The sequence below is a fragment of the Oncorhynchus mykiss genome, chromosome 14, assembly GCF_057628025.1.
Source record: "Oncorhynchus mykiss isolate SJ-2025 chromosome 14, ASM5762802v1, whole genome shotgun sequence".
NCBI lineage: Eukaryota > Metazoa > Chordata > Actinopteri > Salmoniformes > Salmonidae > Oncorhynchus > Oncorhynchus mykiss.
Window position 1 is genome coordinate 11,929,090 of NC_143035.1, and position 18,411 is coordinate 11,947,500.

The 18,411-nt window shown below is 42.7% G+C and overlaps 1 protein-coding gene across 2 annotated transcripts; it reads left to right on the forward strand.

The window, feature by feature from the left end:
• Positions 1–707: 707 nt before the first annotated feature.
• Positions 708–11,047, forward strand: LOC110487732 (cystine/glutamate transporter). Of its 2 annotated transcripts, none has more exons than XM_036942956.2 (13): positions 708–824; positions 1,270–1,767; positions 2,977–3,103; positions 4,078–4,193; positions 4,389–4,514; positions 5,982–6,081; positions 6,243–6,287; positions 6,396–6,519; positions 7,508–7,611; positions 8,089–8,185; positions 8,940–9,089; positions 9,372–9,549; positions 9,850–11,047. In XM_036942956.2, exons 2-13 carry the CDS (start codon positions 1,485–1,487, stop codon positions 9,903–9,905), a joined length of 1,506 nt encoding a protein of 501 aa, XP_036798851.2. In that variant the 5' UTR covers positions 708–824; positions 1,270–1,484; the 3' UTR covers positions 9,906–11,047. The 2 variants fall into 2 exon arrangements, with proteins under 2 accessions (XP_036798851.2, XP_036798850.2); XM_036942955.2 differs by having other exon boundaries at positions 750–1,015.
• Positions 11,048–18,411: the final 7,364 nt, after the last annotated feature.

Below are 18,411 nucleotides of genomic sequence, written 5' to 3' on the forward strand. Positions count from 1 at the left end.
CAAATCACTGACCAAGGTTGCTTCGAATTGAGCACTAGTACACCGTAACTAAAGTGACATTAAAACTTACCTCTTTATATCACAGGAGGTTGTTGGCACCTTAATTGGGGAGAATATGAATGTGTTAATGACTGGATCGGAATAGGTGGAATGGTATCAAATACATCAAACACGTGGTTTCCAGGTGTACGATGCCATTCCATTTGCTCCGTTCCGGACATTATTATGACCCTCAGCAGCCTCCGGTGCCATATTTTGTATCCACGTATCACCTGGCTTCTCATAAGTGTCAGGCAGCTGTAATGTTGCATCATTTTCTGGCTACACCTCCCCCACACTTACTAGCATGCTACACAGTTTCCCTCTGCAAGGGTTCTCTGTTGACTCGCTGGAAGGCAGATGGAACCACCAGCATACCTTTTCAGAGCCAATAGATGGAATCACCCAGGTATGCTGGTGGTTCCATCTGCCTTCCAGCGAGTCAACAGAGAACCCCTGTGGCACGCCCCTATAACTTTGAAACTTTGCTTGAATCAATGGGTTGTTTGCTTTTGTCATTACTTGGTTGTTAGTGTTTGCTTGGTGTGGTATTGTGTATGATCTTACTGGAAGCCGTGTGTATTCACAAGGGTATTTGTGGTAAATGTGGTCAATGACAAGTCCAGACCGTAGGCGTTTATGATGATTGACATGCGTCATGTGACGTCAGAGGCGTTTGGCCAGGCAGCTAGCGTTGGGTGACAGAACCTAGTTTCTTGTTCCCCTTTTGTTTTGGGAGAACTGTGATGGAGCCTTCAAAGGGGGAGTGTGGAGTTGGCACTCAGGTGATTATTTAGATACATCCTGAGGCAGAGAGTATCAGCGAAACACCTCTCACAACAGAAACACTACCAGACTGCTTCTTCAGGGAGGCACAGGGACCAGCCAGATAATACAAGGTCTGGGAGAGAGGGAATGCTGAAGAGAGAGACATAGAGCGAGACAGACAGAACTAGTGGAGGACAGACAAAAGAGGGTGAGAGAGAAAAGTGCAGTGTAACAAAGTGGGAGAGTGAAAGAGAGATCGACTGAATGAGTGGGGCTTCAGAGCGAGATTAGGGTGTGCTGTGTATGTGTGTCTAAGAGAGAGAGAGAGAAAGGGAGCGAGAGAGAGGAGAGACCATTCCCCAGAGGTTTGGTCTAGCTCCCAGTAATATAAGTTTATTTGCACAGCAGGACCAGTAACAACCTGCTTTGTCAGAGTAACTTACTGTTCTGTCGTCCCAACAGCAGGTCACTGAAGACAGAAGGAAAAACACTAAGGTTGATTTGGGACCTAGCGTGCCAGAAGGGAGTGTGCGGGGCTTGTTTATGACATATCTTGTGTTGAAGAGAGTGTGTGTGAGAAACACTGCATGTGTTTGAGTGAGTGAGTGAGTGAGTGAGTGAGAGTGTGTGTGTGTGTGTGTGTGTGTGTGTGTGTGTGTGTGTAAGAGAGTTCAAGGATGACCAGGAGGTCAGTTAATGGTGAGGGGACTGGGGTGAACAACAACCCCCAAAATGGGGGACACCCAGGGGATACTCCTGTCCCAAAAGAGGACCCTGACTCTCCGCACGGAAAGGTAGAGCTTAAGAAGAAGGTGACCCTGCTTCGGGGAATCTCCATCATCATAGGGACTATCATCGGCGCGGGAATCTTCATCTCTCCCAAGGGAATCTTGAAGAACTCTGGGAGTGTTGGAATGTCTCTGGTGGTGTGGATTGCCTGTGGAGTACTGTCTCTGTTTGGTGAGTCACACGTGTTTGTCGCCACGACGACACCCCACCTCCTCAGGGAGAAAGGGAGGGAGAGTGGAGACAGACCTGAGTAAAGGTGTGCAGAGTGGTTTTATGATGCGAGTGAACTGAAGGTACGGGGAAGGAGCTTTTGTGTTTTTATTGCAGTTCAGTCTATTGGGTTACGACTCCCTTGCTTCCCCTTCCTTGAAGACACTAGAGCTGATGCCTCCTTAAACAAAGTGCTAAACTTGTAAAGCAGCTTTTCTTGAGACAATGAGTGTGATTTAAAGCTTAGGGGGATGGATGAACTTTGCTAACTGTCTGCTGCTATGGGAAAGCTTCCGCTTCTACCCTAGTATTATTTCATCATGAAACTGTAATTACAGCAGCGTTATTGTAGCTACTGCCTTCTAACTAACCATCAAACTGCTGAAACCTCAATTACCCTTTACGTTAACCTATCTTGCATTTTCTCTTTCTCTCTCTCGCTCTGACGCACGCACACACAGACAGACACACACAAGTGCACGCACACTCACTCAGTCACTCAGTCAGTCACTCAGTCAGTCACTCACTCAGTCACTCACTCACTCACTCACTCACTCACTCACTCACTCACTCACTCACTCACTCACTCACTCACTCACTCACTCACTCACTCACACACACAGAGCTGTAGGATCTTAAAGGGACACTCCTTACCCAGAGTCAGATGAACTCGTGGATACCATTTTTATTTCTCTGCAACTAGGAACTGGGAAGTTAGCAGTAGTTTGAGTCAATGCTAACTAACTTCCTTCATATTGCACGCAGACATGTTAAAATGACAAAATCCTACAGTGTCCCTGTAATTTGACCAATACTGTCACAGCAAAATAATCCTGCAGCAACAATAATTTTAACATTTATGTTTCTTGAGCAGTGGCTAGGCTATTAACTGGCCAAAAGTAGGTTACATGAAAGTGCAATAGTGTTAATCTAGCCATGTGTTAGTGTTGGCATTCAGTCAATTTATGTAAATCACGAAGCTCATCTGCATCTCCTGGAAAATTCTCAGCAAAAACATTGATGAAATTTAGGTCCTACAGACCTGTACAATGCATACAATGAAAAATACAAGGAATCACGCTTTCCTCTTACAGTAGCCACTTACCTGTTTGTTGTTGTAGATGTGTAGCCAGTTTCCTGTCCTAAACCTTTCCCTCTCTCCTATCCCAGGGGCCCTGTCCTATGCAGAGCTGGGAACCAGCATCAAGAAATCTGGAGGACATTACACCTATATTCTGGAGGCCTTTGGACCACAGATGGCCTTCATACGTCTCTGGGCTGACATCATCGCCATCAGGTGTGTGTGTGTGAAAGTATTTATTGTGTGTGTATCTTGTATGTGTGTTTGCGCGCGTGTGTGTGTGACACAGACAGAGGCAGGAAGTGGGGTAGACACTTGCAATGCAGTGTGTGCATATCACTCTATACTGTCTGTTTGTGAGAAGGGGAGGGGCATTCTAGCGTTGATCTCAGCGTTGTACAGGTAGTAAAGCCTCTCTGATCCCATCCTGGTCCGTTGATACCCGCGTTAGCAGAGCAGTGTAAACAAACCTGCTATACTATACTGTACTACATAGTATCATCGGGCTAGGGGGGACGTATGGTTTTGGGTATATGGGAAATGAACAGTGATCGGGGATGAGCCCACAGACTGGGAAACAGTTATTAGATTATTATTAGAGCCAAGATCAATAGAAAACGCTGGAATTGATTCACTTCCACGTGTGGAAGAAATGTGTGTTTGCTATTTTGGATACTTAGTGTGTACGTCTTACCTGCTGTGTAGTGTAATAATGTCTCAGTGTTCTGAGAATAAAGTTTGACGGTTATTAGCTTCTACATGTCTGACCAGATTTGTTCCAGATATTCTGAATACATAACATTTTCCATTTCATTCTGGACACAGAGTACCTTTAGTTATATGTATTTACTCAATGTACTATTCTATTCTATTCTATTGTATCCATTTCATATCAATATTAATCATATATATTTTTTCATGTTTTTTTGTCTCAACTGAACCTAACAGACATCTTTGAGTTAGTAACCACTGAATATCATTAATAACAGTTAATTGACTGTTATAAACAAGTGTGAGGTTGTGTAAGACAGGTCAGTTAGAGGTCAAATGCTCCCCAACACTCTGAACAGTGCATGCGGCCCCAGATCTCACAGCTTTGTGGGTCAGCATTTCCGGTCGATGTGTTTACTGCATGTGTATTTTTGGGTCCGTGTTTTGGGGTCTGTGTGTGATGGTGTTGTTTGTTCTAGACCTGCAGGGTTGGCAGTGATATCCCTGGCCTTCGGACAATATATCCTGGAGCCCATATTCATGCCGTGTGGAGTGCCAGAGATTGCTATCAAACTGGCCACCTCTATAGGAATAAGTACGTCTAAGATTTATGCTACTGTATTATATTGAATTGAACAAACGTTTGGAATATAGGATTTTAGTGCTTATCAGTGAGATGGTTCAACTGAATGTAAGATACCGGTCAGTTTCACATAAAGTGTTTGTGTGTGTGTGTGTGTGTGTGTGTGTGTGTGTGTGTGTGTGTGTGTGTGTGTGTACTACTCCACAGCGTCAGTGATGTATCTCAACAGTATGAGTACGAGCTGGACAAACAGGATTCAGATCTTCCTCACCTTCTGCAAGCTGCTGGCTGTCGCCACCATCATCGTACCTGGCCTCTATATGCTCTTCAAAGGTTAGCCTTCGTCATCTTAATCCTCATCATTCTCATCATCACCATCATCATCCTCATCATACTCATCCTCATCCTCCTCATCCTCACATTAATCATCACATTCATCCTCATCATCATTATCATCCTCATCATTGTCATCATCCTCATTTTCACATGAATCATCACCATCATCATCCTCATCATTCTCATCATCATCATCCTCATCATCACATTTATCCTCATTGTCATTATCATGTTCATCCTTATCATCATCCTCATTATCACATTAATCATCATCATCATCATGACATTCATCCTCATCATCATTATCATCCTCATTATCACATTAATCATCATCATCATGACTTTCATCCTCATCCTCATCATTATCATCGTCATCATCCTCATTATCACATGAATCATCATCCTCATCATCACCATCATCACATATTTTACACTGGATTAAAACAATACAAATGGCATGCTTATGCTCACATCACATTGAATCTGACACTCTTTCTTGGCTCTCATCAAAAACCTTGAAACCCCGTTTGTGGTATAGGGTTATATTTGTTTGTTTGTTACAGGGACATTCCACAGATACCAGGTGTACTTTAACTAGACGATTAAACGCAACTCCACGGTGTGTAATGGCTACAGAGTACCTGTTCGACACATTACAGGCTATAATAACTACAGCGTGGCTGCAGGCCTATACATAGCTAACAGACTTTTAGAGGGTTATTATCTGCCCCTTTGGAAGTGTGTTCCATTAGACAGAAATACACTACATATGTGTGTATTGTATTGGAATGCTCTTGGGGGTGCATTCTTACACATACCCATGCTGATATACTTAGAAAAATGCACCTAGTCAAACAATCAATATTCTAAACAAATTTAGAATAAATTTTCTTTGGTGTTTGTGTAAGTCCTTCTTGTGTGTGTGTCTCACTCTGTGTGTGTGTGTGTGTCTCACTCTGTGTGTGTGTGTGTGTCACTCTGTGTGTGTGTGTGTCTCACTCTGTGTGTGTGTGTCTCACTCTGTGTGTGTGTGTGTGTGTCTCACTCTGTGTGTGTGTGTATGTGTGTCTCACTCTGTGTGTGTGTGTCTCACTCTGTGTGTGTGTGTGTGTGTGTGTCACACTCTGTGTGTGTGTGTGTCTCATTTTGTGTGAGTGTGTCTCACTCTGTGTGTCTGTCTCACTCTGTGTGTGTGTGTCTCACTCTGTGTGTGTGTGTGTGTGTGTGTGTGTGTGTGTCTCAATCTGTGTGTGTGTGTGTGTCTCACTCTGTGTGTGTGTGTGTGTCTCACTCTGTGTGTGTGTGTGTGTGTGTCTCACTCTGTGTGTGTGTGTATGTGTGTCTCACTCTGTGTGTGTGTGTCTCACTCTGTGTGTGTGTGTGTGTGTGTGTGTGTCACACTCTGTGTGTGTGTGTGTCTCATTTTGTGTGTGTGTGTCTCACTCTGTGTTTGTGTGCACACAGGGGAGACTAGGAACTTTGAGAATGCGTTTGAGGTCAGTAATATCAAGCTCACAGGTCTTCCTCTGGCCTTCTACTCTGGGATGTACGCCTATTCTGGGTGGTAGGTATGGACTTCTTATAACTTGACTAGCTCTTATATCTAATTCTAGGTGACACTTTGCATGAAGCCAACAGGTATAATGCATTATTGACTTGTCATGAGCTCTTGTTATCTATATCCTAATGTCATATTGTTGTAAATCTCTAACTTTTATCCAACAGGTTTTACCTTAACTTTGTGACTGAGGAAGTGGAGAATCCAGAAAAGTGAGTTTCTTATTTCATATCTCATTTACACAGGTTTGCCTCATCGTAAGGTGAGATCAAGTTATATTTTGATTGGATTGTCGGTCTCAAATTTGGACATATCCTCAGGACTGTGCCATTGGCCATCTGTATCTCCATGGCGATAGTCACTTCCTGCTACGTGCTGACCAATGTGGCGTACTACACTGTAATGTCAGCAGAGGAGCTGTTGGCCTCGCAATCCGTCGCCGTGGTAAGGCATCTAACAAACTCTCTGTCTATCGGCCAATTTCATTGACACTGATCTTACTACCCCCCCCCCCCCCCCCCCCCCCCCCCGAGTCCTATAGATTTCTGTGTGTGATGTATTGCTACACTTGAGGTGTAATGACTGCAGTCTTAGACCTCGTTCATCTGGGCCTAATTCCATCTAGCTCTGAGGAGTGACTGATCGGCGGTGTTGCTTTCCTGCACTCTAAACTGCTCTTAACCTTTCATCATTAGTGGGACGCCAAGCCCAACACCTATGCTTCCCAGTATGGCCTAATGTGATTCCACACAGTCCATCCCTCTCAATAATAATTACATTAGGTCCAGTGTAAATTGCATAGTCTTAGACAGAGCCTAAAATTAGTCTGCACGCTGTTCTCTGGCCAGTTTGGTGTCGGGGGAGATTCATTCACTAAAAGGGCTCTGATCTGATCAGGATTTTTTAAAGGAGTTTGTTTCATTACAGTTTAAAAGGTTGGTGGTGCTGCTCTTAAGGAAAGACTGAATGCATCTAGCTACCTATGTTCTTAAACTAGATGTTCAGTGAATTGAGAATCTTTCTCTGTATCTCTTTGTCCCTGTTTGGTTCATACTATTTCTCTCTCTCTCTCTCTCGCTCTCTCTCTCTCTCTCTCTCTCTCTCTCTCTCTCTCTCTCTCTCTCTCTGTCTCTCTCTCTCTCTCTGTCTCTCTCTCTCTCTCTGTCTCTCTCTCTCTCTCTGTCTCTCTCTCTCTCTCTCTCTCGCTCTCTCTCTCTCTCTCTCTCTCTCTCTGTCTCTCTCTCTCTCTCTCTCTCTCTCTCTCTCTGTCTCTCTCTCTCTCTCTCTCTCTCTCTCTCTCTGTCTCTCTCTCTCTCTCTCTCTGTCTCTCTCTCTGTCTCTCTCTCTCTCTCTCTCTGTCTCTCTCTCTCTCTCTGTCTCTCTCTGTCTCTCTCTCTCTCTGTCTCTCTCTCTCTCTCTGTTTTGTGTGCAGACATTTGCAGAGAAGACGATGGGGAACTTCTCGGTGGCAGTGCCGGTATTTGTAGCCTTGTCGTGCTTCGGTACGATGAACGGCTGCTTGTTCGCTTTCTCAAGGTGGGCTGCGTCAACACAGGTGTCAAACCACACAGCCTTGGCTAGCTTTTCCTGCCAAGGAGAATGACAAAATGCCTTCCCTCCCTGACACACAACTGTGTGTGAGGAATCTCGCCACTTTTTTTTTTTCTTCATTCAACTGCCAAACTGTGTTATGCAGAAGTTTGGATGTGGAGGTCGAACATGGAATACGCAGTATAGTGGTATAGTGAAAACAAAATAGCTGACATTGCTTTACTTAGACACTGCCAACTTTAATAGAGGAATAACAAAAGAGTGAGTTCTTGGGCGCCGTACTGCTATGTCTGACCCTGTAAACCAACACATTTCACTGCACCTGTCCAGTGTATGTGACAATAATACAATATATATGTTGTTTTGTGCTTTTTCTTTTGGCTCTGACGATGATGAAGTGTTGTTTTTGATAGTATTTCACATTTTCTCATGTAACCCTGAAGATTGTGTTGGTCATTCTAGAATGTTTTATGTGGCGTCACGAGAAGGCCATCTCCCTGAGGTTCTGTCCATGATCCACGTCCGCAGACACACACCTTTGGCAGCCGTCATCATTCTGGTCAGATAAACATTTTTTTTTAAATACACACAGATCAGGGACCGGATTCACAGAACCTTAAGAAGCAATTTCTTCTATAGACTATAGACTTAAGAAGAAAGTTAAGCAAAGTTGCTATTCCTCAAAAAGGTTATTGGAAATGTTCTTGCGCTGTTTCTTATGTTATGTTTCTTATGTTAAGATAAAGGTTAAGAAGAAATTAGATTTTTTTTAAATTAAGTTCTTCGAAGCTAAACCCTTGTCTTAAACTCAGGGCAGTGAGAGAAAAAGCTCATGAAAGCAATTGACCATGTTTATTTCACACAAACTTTATCGGAAAGTTTGAGTATTGATTATTTTAAACAGGTTTTAGAACCGTAATCTCAGCAAGAAATATGCTAAAATGATTGCCATTGCTATATAGCTAAATTGGTTGCCTAGCAACACACATCTTAAGAAGATTCGTTAGAAGATATTTGAGAAGTTCATGAGAAAATCATTCAATCTTAAGATATTGTTGAGGAATTGCGCTTACGAATGAACTTCGTATTTCTTCTCTTAAGAAGCGTCTTAAGTTTTTGTGAATCTGGGCCCTGTTCTTTAGAGTTCACAATTTATACTTTGCATTCCTTCCTGTACTCATCGTTTGCATGTTTAACTGTTAACATTCTTTGTGGTTACCTTTTAGCATCTCTACGTAATCCTCATTGGATCTGTGTGTGTTCTCTGCGTGTGTGTGTGTGTGTGTGTGGTCTTTCTCTGTGTGTGTCTCCAGTACCCTATGACGGTGTTCCAGCTGTTTGTGGGAGATATCTACAGCCTGCTGAACTTCATGAGCTTCCTCCGCTGGCTCTTCATTGGTGTGGCTGTGCTGGGCCTCATCTACATGAGATACACACGCCCTGACATGCCACGTCCTTTCAAGGTCAGTCCAACACACGTGAACACACACATACCCACATAGACAGGCATGTAGTCACAGACACACATTCACATACACACTTCAAAGTCAATGATGACACCTCTCCTTCGGTGCCACTTCCTGTGGCTGTGGAGGCCGATGCAGGAGCCGCAGATAATCAAGCATCTTGCACACATGGACACACAAATAGAGCATGGGTCTGTCTGATGGCTGTCTTAGTCAACTAATGAACGCTTTATGGAATTGATCCTTGAGTCCTTTGTACTTCTTTGTCTTTCTCCCCAGGTTCCTCTTTTCATTCCAGCCATTTTCTCCCTCACCTGTTTCTTCATGGTGTTCCTGTCTCTCTACTCCGACCCCGTCAACACAGGGATAGGATTCGCCATCTCACTAACAGGAATCCCAGCCTACTATATCTTCATTGTGTTTGACCGCAGACCCATGTGGCTACAGAAGAGTTTAGGTAACACGCTACCTACACGTAGGAGCCATTACATGGACTTTACATAACAGTGAAAATCACACATACTACTGACATGCAGACTGCAAAGGATTGATCAGTGCTTCAGTGGACCATGAAACTATACATGCATTGCTTACCATAACATATAAGCAATTTCCAAAACATTTTCTGCATTGCATTGCTGGTATTAATTGCTGCATTAATACCAGTAATGTGTCCATTTGGACACTCTGCAAATAATCTTGTCCTAACCACAATGGTATCATAAATGTTTTTCTGTGTATTTTATTCTGTCGTCAGATTCCATTAACAGATCTGTCCAGATCATCCTGGAGGTGATCCCAGCAGAACACTGAGATCCCCACACCAGATCCGTATTTATGATCATCCACACCACAGGAGAACGGGATCGGGGTGTATGAGTGGAATGGTATCAAATACATTAAACACATGGTTTCCAGGTGTTTGAAGCCATTCCATTTGCTCTGTTTAGGCCATATTCGTTTGAGCTGTCCTCTCCTCAGCAGCCTCATGTGCTCCACACCCAAGGACATCACACCGATGGCCTCTTCTATTGTATCATTTCACATTATACATTATTATGAGTCTCCCATCCTGCTGACCTTATCTAGGCAGGCTTCATTTCACATTACCAATTCAAACCGCCTCAATACTCTCTCTTCTCTCCTCACCCAAGTATTTTAAATGGAGTGGCCAGGCAGGCAGGGAGGTGAGGCTGTGTGCTTTGTGTGTGTCCCTGTGTGGGATTTGTAGGTAATCCATCTCTGTAACCACTACCCTACGGCTCCAGTCTGCAGTGGGAGCCCAGCCTCTTAGAAATGCAACAGCTTTTACTGTTGATAAGATTCCAGGGAATCCTTGTAAGCTTGGAGTACAACTATCTTTGGCTACAATCGCAGTTATATTTGTGTCATTGTTACAGCTAGCATTAGCCATAATTACAGCTAGTGTTAGCGACATTCAGACCTAGCTTCAGTCATTGTTACACCTAGCATTAGCCACAATCACAGCTAGCATTAAGTCAAAGTCATCACTAGCATTAGCCACTGCTAGAATTAGCATTACACTAGATACTCAGTTTTCACCAGATCATTCAGGATGTACACAGTATGTACCGTAGGCTACCCATTGTTATTTCTATATTTTAGGAAATAAAGACCGATCCGTGAGTGTTAATTGATGTCTGTTCTATAGTCTGAGTAAGAAAAGCACTCCCTTCAAATATGTAAACATCATTAGAACAGTAAAGTGTGATTCATACTCAATCTACAGATGCCTGTGAAACATGATGTCCTTACACAAATGACAACTAACACAAATGACAACTAACACAAATGACAACTAACACAAATGGGATACACTTTTATTTTGAACCTTTTTTTTGAAAACACGTATGTTTAGAAATGATGTCCTGCATAACCTGAGAAAAACTCATCTGATTTCATGGAAAATAAAAACAGATTTTTTTTCAATCTGAGAGAAACTCTACTTTTGTATTCTTCAGACAATGAACGACAATTTGCACAAGGGATAAACATTTTATTTTCACTTGGTGGAGATGGAAACCTTAAGAGACGATGTCTGCGTATAAAACAGTTTCCACACCATGTGCAGAATCTGTGTGTGTGTGTGTTTGTGTGTGTGTGTGGGTGTGTGTGTGTTTGCATGTGCTCTGGCTTAATTTAAGCCTCAAACGCGCTGGGCAGAAGAGCTCTATTACCACAGATGATTCACACCAGGATTATTCAAGCTGTGAAACCAACAGAAACCCTTTCCATCGAGAAACACACACAAACACACACTCAAACACACACACACACACACACACACACACACACACAAACACACACTCACACGCTCGCTGTATGCCAGGATGCTGGCTGGGTACCAGAGGCTAATGCTCTCACACACACATGTGAGTGAGCACACTGCCAGAGTCCTGGCTAGTAGCCCAGAGTAGAGACAGAAAGAGAGCATCCCCCTGCTACTGCACAGCCAGGACCAGGCACATTGCCCAACTGAGAGAGAGAGCTAGTGTGTGTGTGTGTGTCTGCATTCCCATCTTACTAAGATGACTTGCATATCGTGCATTATATTGAGAAGTTGCCTAGAAACATATGGCTAGATCATGTTGACACATGAAATGACTTCATTTACTTACAATCTCCCTCTTGTTGGCAGGTCTGTGTAATCTCCGCTTCTCCTCCTCCTTCTCCTGTATGTTGTTCAGTACTGTCTCTGAGTCTGACCTTTCCTTCTGCTGAGCAACACACGCATACACACGCATGCACACACACACACACACACACACACACACACACACACACACACACACACACACACACACACATACATACACACAAAGACACGTGCGCACACACGCATGCACCCACACACACACACACACACACAATCTCTCTCTTTTCCCGATGTCTGCTCACAGCATCCTTTTCTGCATTGCACCTCTTCCCCTGCAGTTTACTAAAAAGACACAAGGGGGCGATACAGTGCAATGTAACAGTCTTGTGAGGGGAAGTTAGTTGGTAAAAAGAGACTAAACATGAGACATTTAAATCTGAGTCACTCTATCTGTACAGCCCATCTCCACCTCTCTCTGCTCCAGGCAGGAATAAGGAACGTAAACATTGTTCCCTCTGGTTGAAACCATGACCCTGTTCTATTGGCGTACCTACAGTACTTCTGTAGGTAACAGGTTAATGTTTCTATCCAACTACAATTGTAGGTTTCTAGATGCAAACAAAATGGATTCCTCTTTCTTTTCTCATTAAAGGGAGAATTCACCCAAATTACAAAATGACATGTTGGTTTCCTTACCCTATAAGCAGTCTATGGATTAACATGTTTGCGTTGCGGGTCCAAATCAGCCAAACGTATCTAAAAATGCATTGTGTAACTCAATGAAGTTACCTATAGATGATGTAACGAAGCGAACCAAGCAAACCATTGGCTTGCATCGGATTTGTGTCACAAATGCTGAAAAGATAGCATTTGAGACAGTGGCCAGGTAAAAATCTATGTCATATCTTGTCCATAAACTGCTTATAGGGTAAGGAAACCAATGTGTAATTTTGTAATTTGGGTGAACTATCATTTTGAGTGGAGGATATAAACTGATATGTATGAAATAAACCACAGTGGACAACAGGCCACACATAGCAACCACGTAGTAACAACACAGTGTTTCAATTCAATGAGACCACAGTGAAACCCGAAGATGGGGGATAGAGTGATGGAGAGAGAGAGGGCAGTACTGACAGGATATGGAGAGAGAAAGAATGAGCGAGAGAGAGAGAGAGAGAAAGAATGAGCAAGAGAGAGAGAAAGAGAGAGAGAGGAATAGGGAATTGAAAAAAAAGACCAAAACAAACAGAGAGACTCATTCATAGCTGGAATGCCAGAGGGCTGAGATGTAGGTGACCTCTAACCTTGTTACTGTGGGGTCAGAGGTCACATGGTGTAATAGGTTTATTAGAAGCTCTATCAGGCGGCGGTAGTGTGACTCAGACCCCTTGAGGGCGAGTCAGTCTACTGGCCCAGTATGACTAATCTTGCTAACGGAATGTGGGGATTGAAAGGTGTGTGTGTGTAGAGGGTATAGTGGAAGCCTGAAGGGTTGTGAGACACTGCCATTAAAAGAGCAGGATGCCTTCAGGTGATGGGGTTCCACCCACTCTCAAGATTCTGTGTGCCTGATTCCTCTCTCTGTGTGAGTTAGGTTAAAGTTTTTAGTAATGCTGTTTACGTAACTTTCCATGCATGCTTGCACATGTGCGGCCACATGTGTGTGGAAAAGGCCTGTGGTGTTGTTCTGTCACTGTGGCTGACAGAGCGACTGTCGTTGTGACTCACCTGAAGTGAGTAATAGTGAACACACAGTATATAAGGATGGAATGGTCCACATCCACCCTGCTTGACAGACCCTCTAATTATAACAGAGGACTGGGCGGCTGCCCTCGGGTCACTTAATGGGTTAACCATTGGTGCATGAACACACACACACGCCCACACACACACTGCAGGCACTATGAGCTAAGTGCATTGTCACAACGCTTTAATCAGAACAATGTGACTGTAGTTCATGTTGTGCTGTAATGCAAATTCACTTTCAGTTTCATTTTCTGTGGATGTCACAGTGAATAATAAAAGACTAATATTCAACAGCTTACTTTACGTCGCTTCCTGCTCCCGTGAATGAAACTAAAAGAACTCATGCATTCACATGATTATGCCAGTTGGAATGAATGGTCTAGAGTCTAGACCAGTTAAAAGGTCTGTGGAGTGCATTTACGTGCAGTCATAGCAATGACACATATTCACATAATCTTACATGCCCTCTTTCAGTGTGCCATGGCATTACCGTGTGGCTGCCTTGCATGGAGCGGCAGGTCATTCCTGATGTAAATTAAGTTCTGGAACACCACTGGTTGTTGCCTGGCAAAAGAGGTGATTTTTTTTTTTTTTATAAGACTAACTCTGCGTTTAATTGGTTGGCTGTGTTATAGAGGATGACTCACTGTTGCCATAGTGTTGCTCCTTTGACAGGGAGGAGAGGAGAGAAAGGAGACAGAGAGGAGAAAGGAGATGAGGAGAGGAGGGGACAGGATAGAGGGGAAAGGAGAAAATAGGAGGGATGAAGAGAGAGGAGAGGAGAGAGAACAGGGGAAGAAAGACAAGAGGAGAGGAAGGGCAGAGGACAGAAGAGGAGAAGAAAATAGAAGAAAAAGGAGAGAAAGAGGGAGGAGAGGAAAGAGGATAAGAAGGAGAGGAGAAAAGAGAAGAGGAAATATCATCTGATTTAGATGCACAACACACAATGCAGGCAGGTTCCCATCCAACACGAATTTCACCAATTCCACCCCCCAAATCAACAGTCCAGGCCACAGTCCAGCTCATCTGGCAAAGACTGGCAGACTGCTACTGTTACAGACTAAATAACCTAAACAAGATTGGCAGACTGGTACTGCTACAGACTAAATAACCTAAACAAGACTGGCAGACTGCTACTGTTACAGACTAAATAACCTAAACAAGATTGGCAGACTGGTACTGCTACAGACTAAATAACCTAAACAAGACTGGCAGACTGCTACTGTTACAGACTAAATAACCGAAACAAGACTGGCAGACTTGTACTACTACAGACTAAATAACCTAAACAAGACTGGCAGACTGGTACTACTACAGACTAAATAACCTAAACAAGACTGGCAGACTGGTACTACTACAGACTAAATAACCTAAACAAGACTGGCAGACTGGTACTGTTACAGACTAAATAACCTAAACAAGACTGGCAGACTGGTACTGTTACAGACTAAATAACCTAAACAAGACTGGCAGGCTGCTACTGTTACAGACTAAATAACCGAAACAAGACTGGCAGACTTGTACTACTACAGACTAAATAACCTAAACAAGACTGGCAGACTGGTACTACTACAGACTAAATAACCTAAACAAGACTGGCAGACTGGTACTACTACAGACTAAATAACCTAAACAAGACTGGCAGACTGGTACTGTTACAGACTAAATTACCTAAACAAGACACTGCTACAGACTAAATAACCTAAACAAGACACTGCTACAGACTAAATAACCTAAACAAGACTGGCAGACTGGTACTACTACAGACTAAATAACCTAAACAAGACACTGCTACAGACTAAATAATCTAAACAAGACACTGCTACAGACTAAATAATCTAAACAAGACACTGCTACAGACTAAATAATCTAAACAAGACACTGCTACAGACTAAATAATCTAAACAAGACACTGCTACAGACTAAATAACCTAAACAAGACTGGCAGACTGGTACTACTACAGACTAAATAACCTAAACAAGACTGGCAGACTGGTACTGTTACAGACTAAATAACCTAAACAAGACACTGCTACAGACTAAATAACCGAAACAAGACACTGCTACAGACTAAATAACCTAAACAAGACACTGCTACAGACTAAATAACCTAAACAAGACACTGCTACAGACTAAATAATCTAAACAAGACTGGCAGACTGGTACTGTTACAGACTAAATAACCTAAACAAGACTGGCAGACTGGTACTGTTACAGACTAAATAACCTAAACAAGACTGGCAGACTGGTACTGTTACAGACTAAATAACCGAAACAAGACTGGCAGACTGGTACTACTACAGACTAAATAACCTAAACAAGACTGGCAGACTGGTACTGTTACAGACTAAATAACCTAAACAAGACACTGCTACAGACTAAATAACCTAAACAAGACTGGCAGACTGGTACTGTTACAGACTAAATAACCTAAACAAGACTGGCAGACTGGTACTGTTACAGACTAAATAACCTAAACAAGACTGGCAGACTGGTACTGTTACAGACTAAATAACCTAAACAAGACACTGCTACAGACTAAATAACCTAAACAAGACACTGCTACAGACTAAATAACCTAAACAAGACACTGCTACAGACTAAATAACCTAAACAAGACTGGCAGACTGGTACTGCTACAGACTAAATAATCTAAACAAGACACTGCTACAGACTAAATAATCTAAACAAGACTGGCAGACTGGTACTGTTACAGACTAAATAACCTAAACAAGACACTGCTACAGACTAAATAACCTAAACAAGACACTGCTACAGACTAAATAACCTAAACAAAACACTGCTACAGACTAAATAACCTAAACAAGACACTGCTACAGACTAAATAACCTAAACAAGACACTGCTACAGACTAAATAACCTAAACAAGACACTGCTACAGACTAAATAACCTAAACAAGACACTGCTACAGACTAAATAACCTAAACAAGACACTGCTACAGACTAAATAATCTAAACAAGACTGGCAGACTGGTACTGTTACAGACTAAATAACCTAAACAAGACACTGCTACAGACTAAATAACCGAAACAAGACACTGCTACAGACTAAATAACCTAAACAAGACACTGCTACAGACTAAATAATCTAAACAAGACTGGCAGACTGGTACTGTTACAGACTAAATAACCTAAACAAGACTGGCAGACTGGTACTGTTACAGACTAAATAACCTAAAGAAGACTGGCAGACTGGTACTGTTACAGACTAAATAACCGAAACAAGACTGGCAGACTGGTACTGTTACAGACTAAATAACCGAAACAAGACTGGCAGACTTGTACTACTACAGACTAAATAACCTAAACAAGACTGGCAGACTTGTACTACTACAGACTAAATAACCTAAACAAGACTGGCAGACTTGTACTACTACAGACTAAATAACCTAAACAAGACTGGCAGACTTGTACTACTACAGACTAAATAACCTAAACAAGACTGGCAGACTGGTACTGTTACAGACTAAATAACCTAAACAAGACTGGCAGACTTGTACTGCTAAACAAGAACCTAAACACGGATCTGAACCACCTCTAAGAAAACATGACAGATATAAGAATGCATGCAGACACAAACACACATGAAAGCAGGAACGCACACACATCCACGCATACTGTCCTACGGGCTTGGCCTGTTTTGACCTGTCAGGGTGGTTTAGGCTCAGGCTACCTGCTATTACAGGCCAGAGTGTGTTCCCCACTGTGTGTGTGTGTGTGTGTGTGTTCGCTCCCAGGCTTTACACTCTCTAAAAGGGACTTGCTGTTTTTATAAAGGCCATATTAGACCTGGTTTATTCCAGTCCATACACAACCATAGAACACTGTGCCGGAGAAGATGGCTGACGTTTTACGTGCTCCTAACCGATTGTGTTATTAGGTTTGTTTTTTTGAGTTGTTTGTAATTTGCAAATAAATTCATAAAAAATCCTACAATGTAATTTTCTGGATTTTTTTTTCTCATTTTGTCTGTCATAGTAGTTGAAGTGTACCTATGATGAAAATTACAGGCCTCTCTCATCTTTTTAAGTGGGTGAATTGCACAATTGGTGGCTGACTAAATACTTTTTTGCCCCACTGTATATGCAAACAATAGCTGGTGCACGATATCTAAGTAAGTCTTAAGGTTTTGAGTATCTCATGATAAGCTGTAGACCGCATTATCTACTAGAGAGTTTTTGTCTGTATTTTTCATAGCTGTCTACATACCACTACAGACCAATGCTGGCACTAAGACCACCCTCAATGAGCTGTGTAAGTCCATAAGCAAACAGGAAAACGCTCATCAAGAGGTGGCTCTCCTAGTGTCCGGGGACTTTAATGCAGGGAAACTTAAATCTGTTTTACCAAATTTAAATGTGCAACAAGAGGGAAAAAAACTCTGGACCACCTTTACTCCACTCACAGAGATGCGTACAAAGCTCTCCCTCGCCCTCCATTTGGCAAATCTGACCATAATTCTATCCTCCTGATTCCTGCTTAGAAGCAAAAAATATAAGCAGGAAGCACCAGTGACTTGATCAATAAAAAAAGTGGTCAGATGAAGCAGATGCTAAACTACAGGACTGTATTGCTAGCACAGACTGGAACATGTTCTGGGATTCTTCCTATGGCATTGAGGAGTACACCACATCAGTCATTGGCTTCATCAATAATTGCATCGATGACGTCGTCCCCACAGTGACCGTTCGTACGTACCCCAACCAGAAGCCACTTTCAAGGAGCTGGACTCTAACCAGGAAGCTTATAAGAAATCCCGCTATGCCCTCCGACGAACCATCAAACAGGCAAAGTGTCAATACAGGACTAAGATGGAATCGTGCTACACCGGCTGGCTATACAGACTATTTGCATTGATGAAAGCATGTGCCAACAATAAGTGGGGGCCAATACAATCCCAGTGGATACTGTAGACATTAGCAGTCAATTGT

What these genes read in the sequence shown, in the direction of transcription:
- LOC110487732 (XM_036942956.2), top strand. Translation starts at nt 1,485, where the DNA reads ATGACCAGGAGGTCAGTTAATGGTGAGGGGACTGGGGTGAACAACAAC. An exon ending in TGCTTGTTCGCTTTCTCAAG is followed by an intron (nt 7,612 to 8,088) that starts GTGGGCTGCGTC and finishes TGGTCATTCTAG; the next exon opens with AATGTTTTATGTGGCGTCAC. An exon ending in ACATGCCACGTCCTTTCAAG is followed by an intron (nt 9,090 to 9,371) that starts GTCAGTCCAACA and finishes CTTTCTCCCCAG; the next exon opens with GTTCCTCTTTTCATTCCAGC.